The sequence below is a fragment of the Micromys minutus genome, assembly GCF_963924665.1.
Source record: "Micromys minutus genome assembly, chromosome: 5".
Classification (NCBI taxonomy): Eukaryota; Metazoa; Chordata; class Mammalia; order Rodentia; family Muridae; genus Micromys; species Micromys minutus.
The window spans coordinates 57,933,211-57,948,564 of NC_137974.1; the positions used below are offsets into that span (position 1 = coordinate 57,933,211).

The 15,354-nt window shown below is 54.1% G+C and overlaps 1 protein-coding gene across 1 annotated transcript in view; it reads left to right on the forward strand.

Moving 5' to 3' along the window:
• TTBK1 (tau tubulin kinase 1) overlaps positions 1 to 11,523 on the forward strand; it is a gene marked incomplete at its 3' end in the record, with an annotated part of 39,664 nt that extends 28,141 nt beyond the window's left edge. The window contains exons 14-15 of the mRNA XM_080916736.1: positions 9,001 to 10,535; positions 11,142 to 11,523. Coding sequence (XP_080772862.1) covers positions 9,001 to 10,535; positions 11,142 to 11,523 — 1,917 coding nt within the window. The remainder of the gene's footprint in view (positions 1 to 9,000; positions 10,536 to 11,141) is intronic.
• Positions 11,524 to 15,354: the final 3,831 nt, after the last annotated feature.

Sequence of the window (15,354 nt, forward strand, 5' to 3'; positions counted from 1 at the left end):
CACCCCTGTATACTCAAGGCAGCTTGGGTCATAGCAATAACCACTCAGAATTCAATCCAGCCACTAACCCTGAGCCCCAAAATATCTCTCCGAATTTCTAGTTTGAGGGAAAACAGCCCTTCCCGGTGGATTGTGGGGTGGCACCTGTGAGCCAGACCAGTCCTGGCTTCCTCCTTCCTACCTCTGTCTTCTGTCCTGTCTTGGTCTCCTTTTCTGGGGCAGGGCGGTGCTGTCTGTTCAGGCAGGGGTTGGGGGAGCCTGGGCCACTCTGGAGGACAGCAGGAGCTATGTCAGTGTTGATGGGTGGTTTTGCGAAGGATTTATGCTTGAGAAGGATGTGGTTCCCATTGGAGGCTGGGGTGCTCTCTTGGGCTGGGGACACAGTGTTTGTTGCTGGCCTTGAGTTGGTGTGACAATTGGGGAGGTGCAAGTCTAGACATCTAAGGGTCTGTAACATTTGCTGTACTCCAGTCTCCTCTTAGATATGGGACACTCCTACCCAGAGAGGCAGGAACCATGCCCACCCCACGCCTCTGACTTTTAAAGCATCCTCCCTAAGGGAGAGGCCCCCAGGCTGAGGACCATCTCCCTCAGATAACCCCACACATACTCAGTGGACTTCCCAGCATGGGAGGCCCCTGAGCCCACCCAAAAAGAGGTGAGGAAGGAACTGGGAACCCTTCCTTGACCCTTTCCTTTCCCTGGGGTTTCCCATCACTCACCACGTCCCCCCCCCCCCCCGATCCTGCACAGGCTGCGGGTTGGGGAAAATGACTACCCACGCACACACACGCGCACACTCCGCAGCCTCGCGCACACTTCATCCACTCTCCGGACCGCAAACTTAGCAACCCACACCCGGAGCGCACTCGAGACCCTGTCGCAGGTTTCTAACTGTTAGGGAACGCCTGCTGCCCACTCCAGCCCTGTCCCCGCCCCAGGGCCCGTCCTCTCACTACCCCACCCCAGCAGCCATCACACCACGAATGTACGTTTGGTCTTTTTAACCAGCTGCTACTTGGCGTGCCCCTGGTACCGCCGGCCTCGGAGTCCCCGCCTCGTCCCGTGCCCGCGGTGCCGGTACCCCAGCCCCGGTTCCCGCCCCGCCAAGCTGCCTGCTGCTAAAGTTATTCTTTTGGGTTGCGCCCCCGCCGCCCGCCTTCGCGCTCAGTTTTGTTTGTTTTTCCCTTCTGCCGGCTCTCGGCCGCTGGGTGCCTGGCCTGGATGCAAGGTGGGGACGAGTGGGAGACTCGCCCCTCAGTGCTTCCAGGGTTAGGGTGCAGACCAGGGGCGGGGGGATGTGGGAGGAGCTGGCTCCAAGAGCCCGATCCCCCTCCTGATTCCGGTTACCTCACCGCCCATAGGGCTGCCCCCACCCTTGGCCTTGCAGTTGGATGCCAAAGAGCCCAGAGTTAAGGGGGAGCCAAACTTTGAGCCTAGGTTTCTCAGAGCCACCCAACCCCACTCCCTTTTGCCCGTGCTCCGATCCGCGTCCCTTATCCCATCCCATCCTCCACTAAGGGCCCTGGGGGGCTCCTCAAACATGCCCCCACTTCCAATTCTTCCCCTACCCCCATCCCCGAAAATAAAACTCAGGGACCAACATCTGCTTCCTTTGCACTTGCTCCGTCGACCCCTCCCCCAGGTGGAGGGGCTTCCGTGGGGGAAGGGGAGGGTTCCAGGGCCCCTTGAGTTGACAGTATTGCCGCAGAGAGGGTCTGGCCCCTGCCCCCTAAAAGGTGGGTCTGGTGGTGTGGGGAAACTCAGCCCCAGGACCTAATTGAGCTCCCTTCCTACAGAACCCCCTTCCCAGGGGATGGGATGGTGGGATGGGAGGGTGGTTGGAAAGAAGACCCTCCCGGAGGTCTCCAGTCCCAGCCAGTTTATTCCTGAGCCTCTCCCCCAATCCCAAGTCTTTCCTCAACCCCCTTTTGTATTGCAATAATACTGTATTATATGCTTGCACTAACTCCCTCAGCCCGGCCAGCTTAAAGCATGCACGAGAAACTCAAAACCACACACACATGGAGACGGGACGCTTTTCTTTTCCTTTTTAAACTTTTCTTTCTTTTCTTTATTATTTATTTATTTATTTATTCATGCATTTATTTATTTATTTATTTTGTTTTTTTTCATTCCCTCCCCCAACCCCCGTTCTCTTCCTATTTCTCTCCGGGCTGCGTCCTCCTTAGTGTATATAGCGGCGTCAGGGGCCCTGGACCCGGGTAGAAAAGCATGCACTGAGCCCCCCCACCCCAGACTGCGAGTACTGTACAAATCCAACACTTGAAACCGACACGCACACGTGCGGCGCCGCCACAGGGGTGGGACACGGACACGCACCCACGCGCACATGACCGTGCACTGGCGGGGGTGGGGGCGCCCCGCCGTCAGGCGTCGCTGTGCGAGGGATCTTGTGCCTTTTAAAGTCCCTGTATGTTCATGCAGACAATCCGGAGAGCTTATGTACTACCAAATCCTGATTAAAGACGCCTTCCAGGAATCTGCCTTGGCCTGCTTTCTTCACTGCCCCACCCTGGTCCCGGAGGACCTCAGCTGGGGGGGGGGGTCAGAGGGCAAGGGGCTGGGACTGCTGCTGACTGAGGAGTGCTGATCAGCTGGACTCGACCTATCCTCAGGCTGCTGGCTGTCTTCTTTCATGGGGGAAGGTGACATGTGGTCTCTGAGATCCATCTTCAGTTGCAAATGGACAGAGAAGAATGTAGGAAGTTAGGCTCATGGACCAAATGTGGTGGAGGTGGCAGGTCATTCGCGGCTACTGACCTTGCTGCGCTCCACTGCCTGAGGAAGCAGGTGAAGAGATGTACACAAGCAGATTTAGCTCAGGGTATGAAGGCTGTGAAAGGGCTGAACCTTAAGGTGACAACTACAGAAGTCGGCTGGAAGGCCGGAGACTGCCCTTCTGTATCTTGCCTCTCTTTTGTCCCTCACCCTAGCTGAGTGGAAGGCAGGAGCTACAAAACGGGTGACTCAGGAACTGGGACAGGTTCTGGTTCGTGGATGAAGTTCCTCCCGATGCTGAAGAGGAAGCCACTTTTCCCTTAGGGCCAAAAGCCACAGTTTCAGACAAACCCCAGTTCCTAGTCCCCAGGAGTTTGAGAAGCCCCTCCCCCACATACTTGTTAGCTCTGGGGCGGAGCCTAGGGCAGATGAGGGACGAGGGGGGGGGGAGCGGCGGGCATTTCTGGGAAATTAGTCGTATGTGTGAAGTCTGGATAGACTGTGCTCAGTAGCCACATCCTCACCTTCCTCTTTCCTAGTCAGAGTATCCACCTTGGGGGCTGGGGGCGGGAATTTTTCCTTTGGGAGGCAGTAGTGGAGTAGCGGGAGGTCTCTTGGCTGGACAGAAACACTCTGGGGGAGAGCCATTGGACAGAAACAGGGGAATAAGACAGCTGATGAGGTTGCACGGCTGGGGACCAAGGTGGAGGAGTAGGTGTTCCCTTAGGTGTGTGACTTCCCAGAGCAGAGGAGGGGAGGTAGGGCCCTAGGCAGTCCAGATAGGTACAAATCCCTCCCCTGGTCAGTGTGGGGACAGCCAGCTAATCGTTTACTCTTGTCTCTCAGCCCATTCCATTCCTCCCATAACCTTGGGACTTTGAGCTGGGTTGAAGTTCCAGATACTAGGTTTGGTGGGGGTTCAGGCAAGAGTGTCACCTCCTGCACCCTGTGTTGGCACTGGGGTGAGGAAAAGTGGCCAGGTCTTTAGCATAGTTGTCACAAGTACTCCCTGAAAGGACAACTATGTGAGCATGTGGCAGTGCAGGGGTGGACATTGATTTCAGCTAGGGTTTGGAACTTAGAGGGACACAGGCCTCTGGGATCAGAGTGCAGACACCCAGGGCTTTTGCTCTGAACTCCTCAGCTTGAGCTGCCTCTTCCCCTTAGGTCATAAAGCAACCCAGGTCAGCATAGCTGAGCTTCCAAATCAACAAGGAGGTGCGTTCTTTTCTTTCTTTGTTTTATTTTATTTATTTATTTTTTTAAACAGTCTCACTCTGGAACTTTCTATATAAACCAGGCTTGGCCTTTCACTCACAGAGACCCCGGCCTCTGTCTCTCCTGTGTGCTGGGGTTGGAGCAACCAGGGGACTTCAAAATAAGTGGGGTTTTTCAGCTGCCATCACCGGCAGATTGAGGGGCAGGAACACAGAGCTGGACTTTTATAAAACATCTGGGTGAGTCATGCCAAGGCAGGTCTGGGAGCCTAAACCAACAAGGGAGATTCATAAAGGTCAGTGCCCTGGGGAAAGGTGTGATCTCCAGGCCAGCCGCCCTTCCATAGCACTCCACACCGCTGGGATGGGGGTTGGTCACTGCTGTGCAGATGTTTTCCCTCAGGCTCCCAGGACCAAGCACACAGGAAGTGTCCTGGAGACACCATCAGACTGAATGAAGACAAGATTAAGAGAGCAAATAGCTCAGTGGGTATCCCTGAGAGGCAGAGAGATTGTTCTGCTCCTGCATCTCCATAGCAAAACAGTAGCTGGGAGAGGGGCCGGGGGATTCAGACGGAAAACCCAACATACCCAGGCTCCTGTGGGTGGCCCTCTTAGCAGACCTCTGAGATTTACAACCTTCCCCAACCCCCAAAGGCACAGAGGCTTCTCTGTTCTCCTGTAGTGGGGGCAACCTTGAGGTACTATCAAATTCTGGGCCTTAGTCGCCCTGGTCAACATAGTTTCCAACTTGGGCCAATGTTGGCTCTGTGCTGCTTGGTCTGACTGGTTCTCAGTTCTGCCCTTCCCAGACAACAAGGGGAAAGAAAGGGCCTTAGGTGGAGGGAGAGGAGGTTTGTGGTGCTGAGCGAGAAGGCATAAGCCGAGCTCCCAAGTGTCTTCCTGTCCTGGGTTGTCAGTGCATTCGCCCTGCCTATGGTCCCCATGGACACTGAAGTCACCTTTTCCTCTTGACCAGCTGGTTTCTGTAGCCGTGACAGTGTAACAAGTGTGCTCCAGCTGTGGTCCAGCACACAGTCAGTACCTTAATGTGTGCTGAATGAATGGTTGAAAAAGAAGAGTAAAACGTAGTATGGGAAAAGAAGCAAATGGTTGCTAGAGACTTTGGCAAGGAGGTAGATGTCTGAGTTCTAAGGAAGCTTCTAGGCCATCTGAAGTTCTTGTGGGGACCACATGCCTCTGTGTATGTGTTTGTAGAACAGTGTGGTGTGTTTATAAAAAGATAAGGAAAGGGAGTGTGTGTTCTATGGAGGTGTGGGGGAAGGGGGTTCCTCTGTGGGCCCATGCTAAGACATGTAGTAGAGGGAGAGAGAGAGAGAGAGAGAGAGAGAGACAGTAGAGAAGTAGAGGCTGGCCATGAGCATGTGGAGAGAGGGGGAAGGGAATGGGGAGAGAGAGTGGGGTCAGAAAGGCAAAAGCAAAAGAGGAGCAAGAAAGCAATGGGGGGGGGGGGCAAGCAGCCCCTTGTATAGTGAGTCAGGCAGGTAACTGTGGGGGCAGAGCTTAGACAGAATGCTAGCACAGTGTGTAACTGAATGTGCAGACCAGAAGTCAGTCCAGCATCTCCTATAATTCTCCAACTTACTTTTCAAATAAAGAAAAAACAAATTGGTTTGTTTTATGAGTGTGTTTGCCTGTATATATAAATGTCCGTATCTCACACGTGTGCTGAGGCCCACAGAGGTCAGAAGAGGGCATCAGATCCCCTGGAACTGGAGTAAGCCACCATATGAGTGCTGGGAACCAAACCTGGGTCCTCTACTGAACAATCTCTCCATACCTCCACCTTAATTTTGAGACTGTCTGAATCTAGAGCTCATCACTTGATTAGACTGGTTGGCCAGCAAGCCAGAGAAATGTCCCTGTGTCAGTGCCCTAGATACGTTCCCAGTACCTGGTGGCTTTTTATTTGATGCTAGTGAGTGAACTCAGGCTCCTGTGCTTGTGTGGCCAGCACATTCATTCCCTCAGAGATCAGCTCCCCACACCCCTTACAACTGCCTTCTGTCTTCTTGAGACAGTATTATTGTTATTATTATTATTATTTTATGTATATGAGTACACTGTAGTCTTCAGACACACCAGAAGAGGGCATCAGATCCCATTACAGATGGTTATGAGCCATCATGTGGGTGCTGGGAATTGAACTCAGGACCTCTGGAAGAGCAGTCAGTGCTCTTAACCTCTGAGCCATCTCTCCAGCCCGAGACAGTCTTACTATAGATCCCTGGCTGTCCTTGGATTCACTGTTTAGCCCAGGTTGACTGAAGAGCCACAGTATCCTCATTGTTAGGGTTACAGGCATGTTCCAGCACCTCTGCTCTAGGCCATCCTGCCTGCCATGGCTCCCACTCCCACACGGATTCTCTAGTGGGAAATGGCAAATGTTGTAGAGAGGAAGCCACCAGTTTGCCAGACGCTCAGCCTTGGAGATTCTGGTCTTACTCTCTACCAGCCTCAGAGCTGTGTGCACTAAAGCTCCCAGCTGGGCACCTCCTTTGCCTTTTCCAAAGGGCATGGTATCCAGCACCCCCTGAGGGCTGAGGTTGAAAGGGGAAGTGATCTCCAAAGCAGGGAGCAGAGCCAGGGGAGGGAGCAAATACTCTGAGCCCTTTCCAGTCCTGCCTTTTATGTGATTCCTTTTATGCTTCAGACCTCTGTGGAGTGGGCATTAGGTCCAGTTCTTTCCTTATGTAAAGGTACCTTGCTCCACTCAAATAAATGCATGCCTGCCTTATTAAATTCCTGACCCGATTTTTATTGTCTAGCATAGCAACCAGAAACCTTTGCATGTGTGCAATCCGGAGAGCAACCTCAGTCACCATTCCAGAACTTTGGCTTTTTGTTGTTGTTTTGGTGTTGCTCTGGGATTAAAGGCATGCCCCTCCATCTGCTTTGTTTCTTTAGACAGAGTTTCTCACTGGGGTCTGGGGCTTGCAGGCTAGACTAGGCTAGCTTGACCAGTTAGCTCCAGAAACCTACTTGTGTCCAGCACAGGGATTTATAAGTTTGCACCACACAGCAGGCTGGAACTTAGGTGGTGAATAATTTCCCAATGAACCATCCCCCAAGTCCCTGCTCCTTAAAAAGAATAATTAAAATATAATTACATCATTTCCCCTTCCTTTCTCTCCCATCAATTTCTCTTATGCACCCCCCCATTCTCTAAAATTGATGGCCTAAATTCTTTTATTATTATTGTTAAACAGACATATGCACATATACACAAATATATAAACACAACCTGCTGAGTTCATTTAACATTGCCTGTATGTCTATGATTTCAGAGATGACTGCTCTGTGTTGGATAGGCAACTGGGGAGCTGATACCCAGAAAGACTAAGAGTTTCTCTCTCAGCAGTCCTTGGCCTATAGTTCTTTGTTTAGAGAAGGGTGTATTCCCATGAGCTCTTTTTAAAAACATAGTCTTATACAGCCCAGGCTGGCCTCAGATTTACTCTGTAGCCAAGGCTGGCCTTGAACTCCTGATCTTTATCACTCTGTTTTCCAAGAGCTAGGGTTACAAGTATCACCGCAGGTAGTCAAGGACTTCTTTAGTGAATAGATGAATGCATGCATGAATGAATGAATGAATGAGTGAGTGAATTTTAAAAAAAAGAAAAAAAAACCTCCAGGGACTTATGAGAGAGGGGGGGGGAGGGAGGGAGGGAGGGAGGGAGGGAGGGAGGGAGGGAGAATGTGAGTGCTCCACACAGAAGGATCTGGTAAACAGGTCGAAAGGAAACTAGTGAAGAGTCTGCTTGGTTAGTGAACAGGAAGGCTTTGCAGAAGAAATGTTGAAAGACAACAAGGATTTACTGAGTGACTAGAGGGTAAGGGGTCCACATGTGAGATGTATAACACACTCAGAACATGCTGAGGTGGGGAGGGAGAGGGCGGAGAAGCAGGGTAGGGGTGAGAGATTGTTGGCATGGCAAGCCAAGCATGGGGTCTGTGACACATTCACTGTGACAACCCCTGCAGAGAGAGATGGGATCTGAGCTTCAGGAAGTTCAGTCCGGCAGTGTGAGAAGGAAGGCTGGCAGGGCCAGGACTGAGACAGCAGGCTGGGGGCTGTGGAAGACTAGGCTGGCAGAGTAAAGTCCACACACGTTGTCCTAGGGGAGCAGACACTGAGATGGTGACATAGGACTGGGTGCTGGAGGTGACAGGTGACTTCCAGTTTGGGGCTTCTGGTCTGGGTGGACTATATCATGTTGATTCAGAATGGCAGAGGCCTAAGAAAGGGCTGGACACTGAGCGACGTCTCCCAATGTGGGGCAACTTGATCGGCCCTATATAGTGCTGAGGACTCTGTAGAGTGGATTGGGGCACAGAGAACGAACCAAGAAGTGTAGGAGACCATGGGCTCCGCCTCAGGCTTTTCTAGTCCAGAAGAGTGGAGGTGGAGAGGCAGGAAAAGTTCAGCCATGATGGGACGCCAAGGGTTCCACACTGGGCTTCGAAGAGGAAAACTTAACCAAGTTCCTCAGAGAGAGAGGGCTGGAAGGACAGGAGGGAAGAAGTTGGTGCTCCACTGGTCCAGTTAGCTCTGAGCAGCAGCTACAGAGGACCTGCGCCCTGCTAGAGGGATTGAAGTCGGCTGGCTAACTGTGGGCATATCCCACCTCAAGAAGAGACTCAGCCCCTCCTGCCTGGTCACCTACAAAAGGTTTTTGGTTTTTGTTTTGTTTTGTTTTAATCCTGCTGCTTTCTGGTTTCTAGTTATTAGTCATACTCAGAAGTTGGCTCTGTCTGCCCAGAGCAAGAGGGGGAGGAAAGAGCAGAGCCTAGGGCCTAGGTCTGTCCCTAGGACCTCAGGGGTTCCCTGAGCCTTAGTAGCTACGAGAGCTCATTCTAGGACCTGTGGAGGACATGACAGCACACAACAGACCTATGGTTTACCTTCTGACAGACACCCTGGGGGAGGTGGGAGTCTCCTAGCTTAGGGTGCAGGTGAGGCCTCCAGGGGTCCAGGAAGGTGGGTGACCTCAGCGGGTCCCTGTGTGTGCCCCTACAGGTGTTCTCTGTGGCGCCCCCGTTTGAGGTGAATGGCCTTCCACGAGCTGTACCTCTAGGCTTGCCCTACCAGGACTTCAAGAGAGACCTCTCTGATTACCGAGAACGGGCCCGGCTGCTCAACAGGGTCCGGAGGGTGGGCTTCTCCCACATGCTGCTCACCACTCCACAGGTCCCATTGGCTCCCTTTCAGCCTCAGGCCAATGGGAAAGAGGGAGAAGAGGAAGATGAGGAGGAAGAGGAAGAGGAGGAAGAGGAAGAAGAGGAAGAAGATGACGAGGAAGAAGAGGAGGAAGAGGAGGAGGAGGCAGGGGTCCTTGGGGAAGTGCTGGGGCCTCGAAGTGGCTCCAGCAGTGAGGGGAGTGAACGGAGTCAGGAGGGTGCCCCGTCCACACTGCTGGCTGATGACCAGAAAGAGGCCAGGGGCCGGGCCTCCATGGCTGATGGGGACCTGGAGCCTGAAGAGGGCTCTAAAACGCTGGTGCTCGTCTCCCCTGGTGACATGAAGAAGTCACCAGTCACTGCCGAACTGGCCCCTGACCCTGATCTGGGCACCTTGGCTGCGCTCACACCTCAGCATGAGCGGCCTCAGCCTACTGGAAGCCAGCTAGATGTATCAGAGCCAGGCACCCTGTCCTCCATCCTCAAGTCTGAATCCAAGCCCTCAGGACCTGGAGCAGGGATTGGGGTTGGGCTGGTGGCCCCTGGGGCTGGGGTCACAGCAGTGACATCACCCTTCACCAAAGTCGAAAGGACCTTTGTTCACATTGCGGAGAAGTCCCATCTCAACGTCATGTCTTCCGGAGGGCAGGCCTCCAGGCCAGAGGAGCTGAGCACTGGGGGTGAGCTGGGCCTGGAGATGCTCTCCGAGGGGGTCATCGCAGAGGAGGGGGCCCCAGCGCCTCTGGAGAATGGCATGGCTTTGGCAGGCCTGGATGGGACTGAGACGGAAAGTTGTGCTCTGTCTGGCCCCCCTGGGGAAACACCCTCAGAAGTAGTCACAGACTCTTTACCCAATGGCCCAGCCCTTGCTGATGGACCAGCTCCAGCATCCACACAAGAGCCAATAACCAAGAAAGGGACCACCGTCTCCCCCAGCCGCCATGCTATGCCAGGGTCTCGCCCCAGGAGCCGTATTCCTATCTTGTTGTCTGAAGAGGATACAGGCTCAGAACCTTCAGGCTCACTGTCGGCCAAAGAGCGGTGGAGCAAGAGAGGTCGGCCGCAGCAGGACCTGGTACGCCTGCTGATGGAGAAGAGGCAGGGTCGGCTGTTGCTGCGGCTGGCCTCAGGAGCCTCATCCTCCTCTAGTGAGGAGCAGCGCCAGGCCTCTGAGACACTCTCAGGCACCGGCTCTGAGGAGGACACGCCTGCCTCAGAGCCCACAGCAGCCTTGCCTAGGAAGGGTGGGCGCGCAGCGACCACCCGGAGCCGGATACCCCGACCCATCAGTGTGACCATGCCTGCAGAAGGCCAGCAGCTTCCTGGCAGACCCCATGGTGCGGCCTCAGCCACCAACTCGGCCATCACCAGCAGGTGAGAGACCCTTACCAGCATTGGTTGTGGGCAGAGTGACCACGGGGCCTCCAGGGACTTTTCAGAGCCAATTTAGGGGCTATGACACCCTCAGATACCTCTCGGGTCTGTCATCGCCCAGCGGGGCACTATGTCACTTGTGGTTCAAGTGCCAGCTCAGTCGCTGGGCTCAAGGGAACAAGAACAGCGTGGTTAGAGGGGATACAGTGAGGTAGGCCCCAGGGAAAACTGTTGCTATGTCATGTGACATTTGAAGCCGAAAGGTAAAGCATCCAGTAACTGGTATGAAATAATATTTTTTATTAATATTAACAGAAGTACACTCTAGATCAGAATGTGAAACCCATAGGAATTTTAAAGATGGTATATGACCCTTAAAGAAAATCTGTAAGCAGACTCCTCCTGTCAAAAGGCCTGCAATACAGGATGGAATATCAGGCCTCTGTTTACCCCTCTGCGCCTGGCCTCTTCCATCTTAGAAGCTCCAAGAATGCAGATATCTAGGGGCTCAAAGGCATTCTGAAAACGTCCCTCCCATCGTCTCCCCCCACCACCGCACCCCCTGCCTCCCCAGTTACTTTTCTCTTACCCTCTGCCCCTCCACAGGAACCAGCTGCAGAAGCCCTCAGGGTTGGCCACTGCTGCTGACCTTCGCTCCAAACTGTCCGCGAGCCGGGGCCCTGGCCCAGGTCGTGCCCAAGTCTCCAAGCCCGCAGCACCCCGCAGTCCTGGCCTCCCCACCTCCACCTCGCGCCACCCCAGCGGGTCCCCGCGGAGCCAGTCCCTGTCCCGCAAAGAGAGCTCCTCCCCCTCGCATCAAGCCCGGCCTGGCGTCCCTCAGTCCCGGGGGGCCCTCCAAGCCAGATCTCAGCCGGAGGCCTCCCCGGGGGCTCCCAAGAAAGGACCCAGGGGGAAACAACTGCAGACTCAGCGCGCAGCAACCAAAGGCCGGGCGGCGGTTTCAGAGGGTCGGTCCGGGACCAGATAATGACACCCGCCCGCAGCTCTCTGCGGCACCCCCTACCCTCATCCCGGTCCCCACCTGCAGCTGGCCACACTGGAGCAGCTTCCAGCACAGCCTTACGCGCCGGCGCGCCACCGCGGCCCCAGCTTCCCTGCCTGCACCCACCAGGACGCACGTGAGCACATGTGCCCAGCAGCCTAGCCAGCCCACTGACCCAGGAGGGTGCATCTGTCTGTCTCTGCGTCCTGCCTCCCTTCTGCCGCCCCTCTAGCAGGGACAGGCTCACAACAGATCCTCTGCCCCGGGAAGGCTCAGCCACTTATCGCCTCCGAAGACTCCTCTCTGGAGCCTGTCCCCTTCACCCACCAGGTCTTGGCTGATCTCTAGTCCCCCAATACACCTGCTTACACATCCTGCGACCCACCTTGTCCTCTTCATCCCCATCTTCTTGTAGTCATCCCCCAAACCTACCCAACAGGAGAAACAGCCTCAAATTCCACAAGTGCGCAAGCTCTGGCCCGCCCAGTCTCCTCGGAGCCATGGTGACCACAGAAGGCCAAACTGGGATGGGGAAGTGGGACCAGGGGTCATTGGTCTATTGAGACTCAAGGAGACACCTCCGGCCTTGCTAAGGTCACAGGGTGACTATAGGGAGCAGATATCCCCATAGTCTTTGTGCTATGAAAGGCACAGGGTGTCTCTGGGGAGCAGATATCCCTTTCCTCAGTAGGAATGAATGGAGTCTGTGGAAGGGAGCACCTGCCCTTCTGGGCAAGTGTTTCCCAGAGGGAATTCGGAATGGGGCTTAAAGGGTTACTCACTTCTCTGGTCCTCTGGTCTAGTACTCAGGACCCCTTACCATCAGGAATTTCTTCCTGCTGTCTAACCTCAATCCTGCGTACTGCAGTTTCAGCTAACTCTCCTCTCTCCAGTTCCACACAGGGTGAGAGTGACTGGTTATCACCTTTAGTGTGTTGGTCATTTGGGGGCTTGGCGACTCTGCTCTGGCTCTCATCTTTCTTCCCGACATCTCTGTTGTAGGAACAGACTGGCTCAGGCTTCATCTTCCTGAGTGGGCAGAGGAGGTGGGATGAGGTAGACCCCACCCCCACCCCACCCAGTTCACTCGGGGCCCTTCTTGCTCTGAGCCAGCCCACACAGCTGAGCTGCTCTGTACCTGACGTGGGGCCTCCTCCTGCATTTTGGCTTCTGCACAGCTCGCCCACTTCATCGGGAGCCCTAGCTGCTAACATCTGGAGCAAACAGGATCCTGGCTGCAGATGGGACAGGCAACCCCTCCTGTCTGGGACAGGAACTCCCTGCAGACCCCCTAGAAAGTATTCACAGCCTCCATTCCTTGTTCTGGCCCCTGTGTCCTTCCCTGAGCCACAGAGGGCAAACCAAGGCATTCTGGTAAAGGAAGGCCTCAGCATGCCACTGGCCTGGCCACATCTACACCCGTGGTAACTGGCTGGGGGCAACTCACGCCAGCTGAACTCCTAGTGCAGGGTCAGCAGGTCTGGGCAGCTGCTTCCATGCCAAGAAAGCAGCTCTGCAAACCAGCTAGGGGAGGACACCAGGGTGGATAGTCTTTGAGGTCTATCCCACGCTGACGCAGAAGCTCCCAGAACACTCAGGAAACCTCTCTGGAGACAGTTATTTTTGTCATCCCAAGGCATTCTAATTGCCCCCTAGTCCAGCGAAGGGCAGAGGGCCCACTTCTTCCCACCCAGAGCTTTTATGAATGACAATCAGCTCATGCCAGGTGGGGACCAGGCCATGACCCCAGTGCCCAGGCCCTGGGTCTGCCCCTTGCCACCACCTGAACTGTGAATGTAGGTGCCCTCCCCCCCCTCAGTCTCACTTCTGCCGTAGGACCAACAACACCCATGTTTGGCAATTGGAGGAGGGGGCTAGGAAAGCCCTGGGCTCACTCCATCCCCAATTGCAGCCAGTGCTCAAGCTGGTACAGATCACACGCAAAGGCCAGTCTACCCTTGGGATTCCAGACCTACATAGGGCTCCAACTGACCTCAGGCTGAGTCGGTAATGTTATCAGGCTGGGAGGAAGGAGGAACAGAGGACCAGCAGTGCCGGGGAGTGAGGGGGCTAAGTGGTTCCTCCCCCAGGAAGGAACCAGGGCAGAGGAAATCACATCTCCTGATGCCCCATGCCCTAGCTACTGTCCTTTCCTTGAGGATCATCTGTCCCTGGCACTAGGCCCTTCAGGTTCCTTTCCCTCCTGTCTCGAGAGTGGCACACTACCACCGTTTCTTAGGTTCCCCCATCCTGACTGCCTGTGTCACTGGCTCAGATGTGGGGAATGCTCACCTTAATGCGCCTTCCCTCCCCAGAGGGTGCAGGAGAAGGGCCCTGTCCCAGGCACGTGGCTCTCTGGATTCTCAGCTCCTCCCCAGGGGCCTGGCTTGCTCAGTCTTCTGAGCCCCATGGGCAGGTGTTGGGGGACAGGGAGTTGCCCTCCCCCTCCCTGGGAAGCAACAGAAGAATGTTTACACGCCATACAGAATGTAACAGCCCTTGCCCACCCCCTCCCAGTCACTGCATGGCCTCTGCCCACCCTGTGCCTGCCCACTCCCCTGACACCAACACTCTGCAAGTCGCTGTCACAACTAGATCGGGTCTCAGAAGGGAAGTAGCCATCACACCATTAAAAAGCCCGTGAACCTTTCAGTTGGCCTGGACTCTTTTTCCCTTTAGGGAAGGCAGGACAAAAACCCAGCCCCTGAGGGTGGGTGTGGGCCGGAGAGGTGTCAAGTGGGCAGAGACATTTTTTTTCCACAGAGGAGGAAAAAAGGAAGTTCAGGTCTGATATAGGTCTTTCAACCTTGCAGAACAGGTTTTCCGTCCTAGCAAAGCTTGTACTGAGGGCTGTAGTCTCTGTTTGGCTCTGCACTGAGAGAGGAAAGAAGCCAGCCAGCCGTTCTTTCCCTGAAGGAAGCAGGCAGAACCAAGTGTTTCTGGAGAATGGAAAAGTGTAGCAGCGCACAGGCAAGGCCATAGAAAGCCCATCCTGACCGCCGTCCTGCGGCACGGCCTCTGCACTTGTACAGGTTATCCTATAGATACACCCGTGAAGTGCCAGAGCCTTGTCTAGGAGTCTGAAACACACGAAGTTCTGAAAGCAGCGAGTGTCTTCCTTAGATGGGTCCACGTTCCTCGGACGGGTCTGTGGTCATTTGGTATCAAGGCCCGAAGGGAAAGCTAGGCTTGTTGGCCTCGTGCTTGTTATCCTAGCAGCCAGAGGACCTAAAGCAGAGAGATTTTGGAGAGCTCAAGGCCAGCCTGGACTACACAGTAAGTTCAAGACCAGCCTAGGCTAAATGTGAGACCATCTCAAAAAAAAAAAAAAAAAAAAAAAAAAAAGAAAGAAAGAAAGAAAGAAAGAAAGAAAAGAAAAAGAGAAGTCATGGAAGCTGTTTTTAGTCACTAATTTCACTTAAATGTGTTTTCAGTGGAAAGAAACAAATTTGAGACAAGGTCTTTCCAGGTAGCCCAGGCTGGCCAGAAATGTGCCATCTTCCTGCCTCAAACTCCCAAGTGTTGGGATAACAGGAGTGTACCGCTATGCTCAGTTAGATGGAGGTATTGATTATGAGGCACTGCTCTTGACCCCTATTTATAATATATGGACTATGCATGGAATTACTTTCCTTCCTTTAAAAAAAAAAGTATTTCATCTCTCTATCTTCTGTGATGTCAATGGTTCTGGTTAGAGATTGTGGACCAGAAAAAGAAATGGCTCAAGAGCAATCTTAACTGTCATTGGTTGGGGCTGGTCGCGGCTGGTCAGCAAAGCACGATCTGTACCTATGACAAGGACTCCACCGTAGGGTG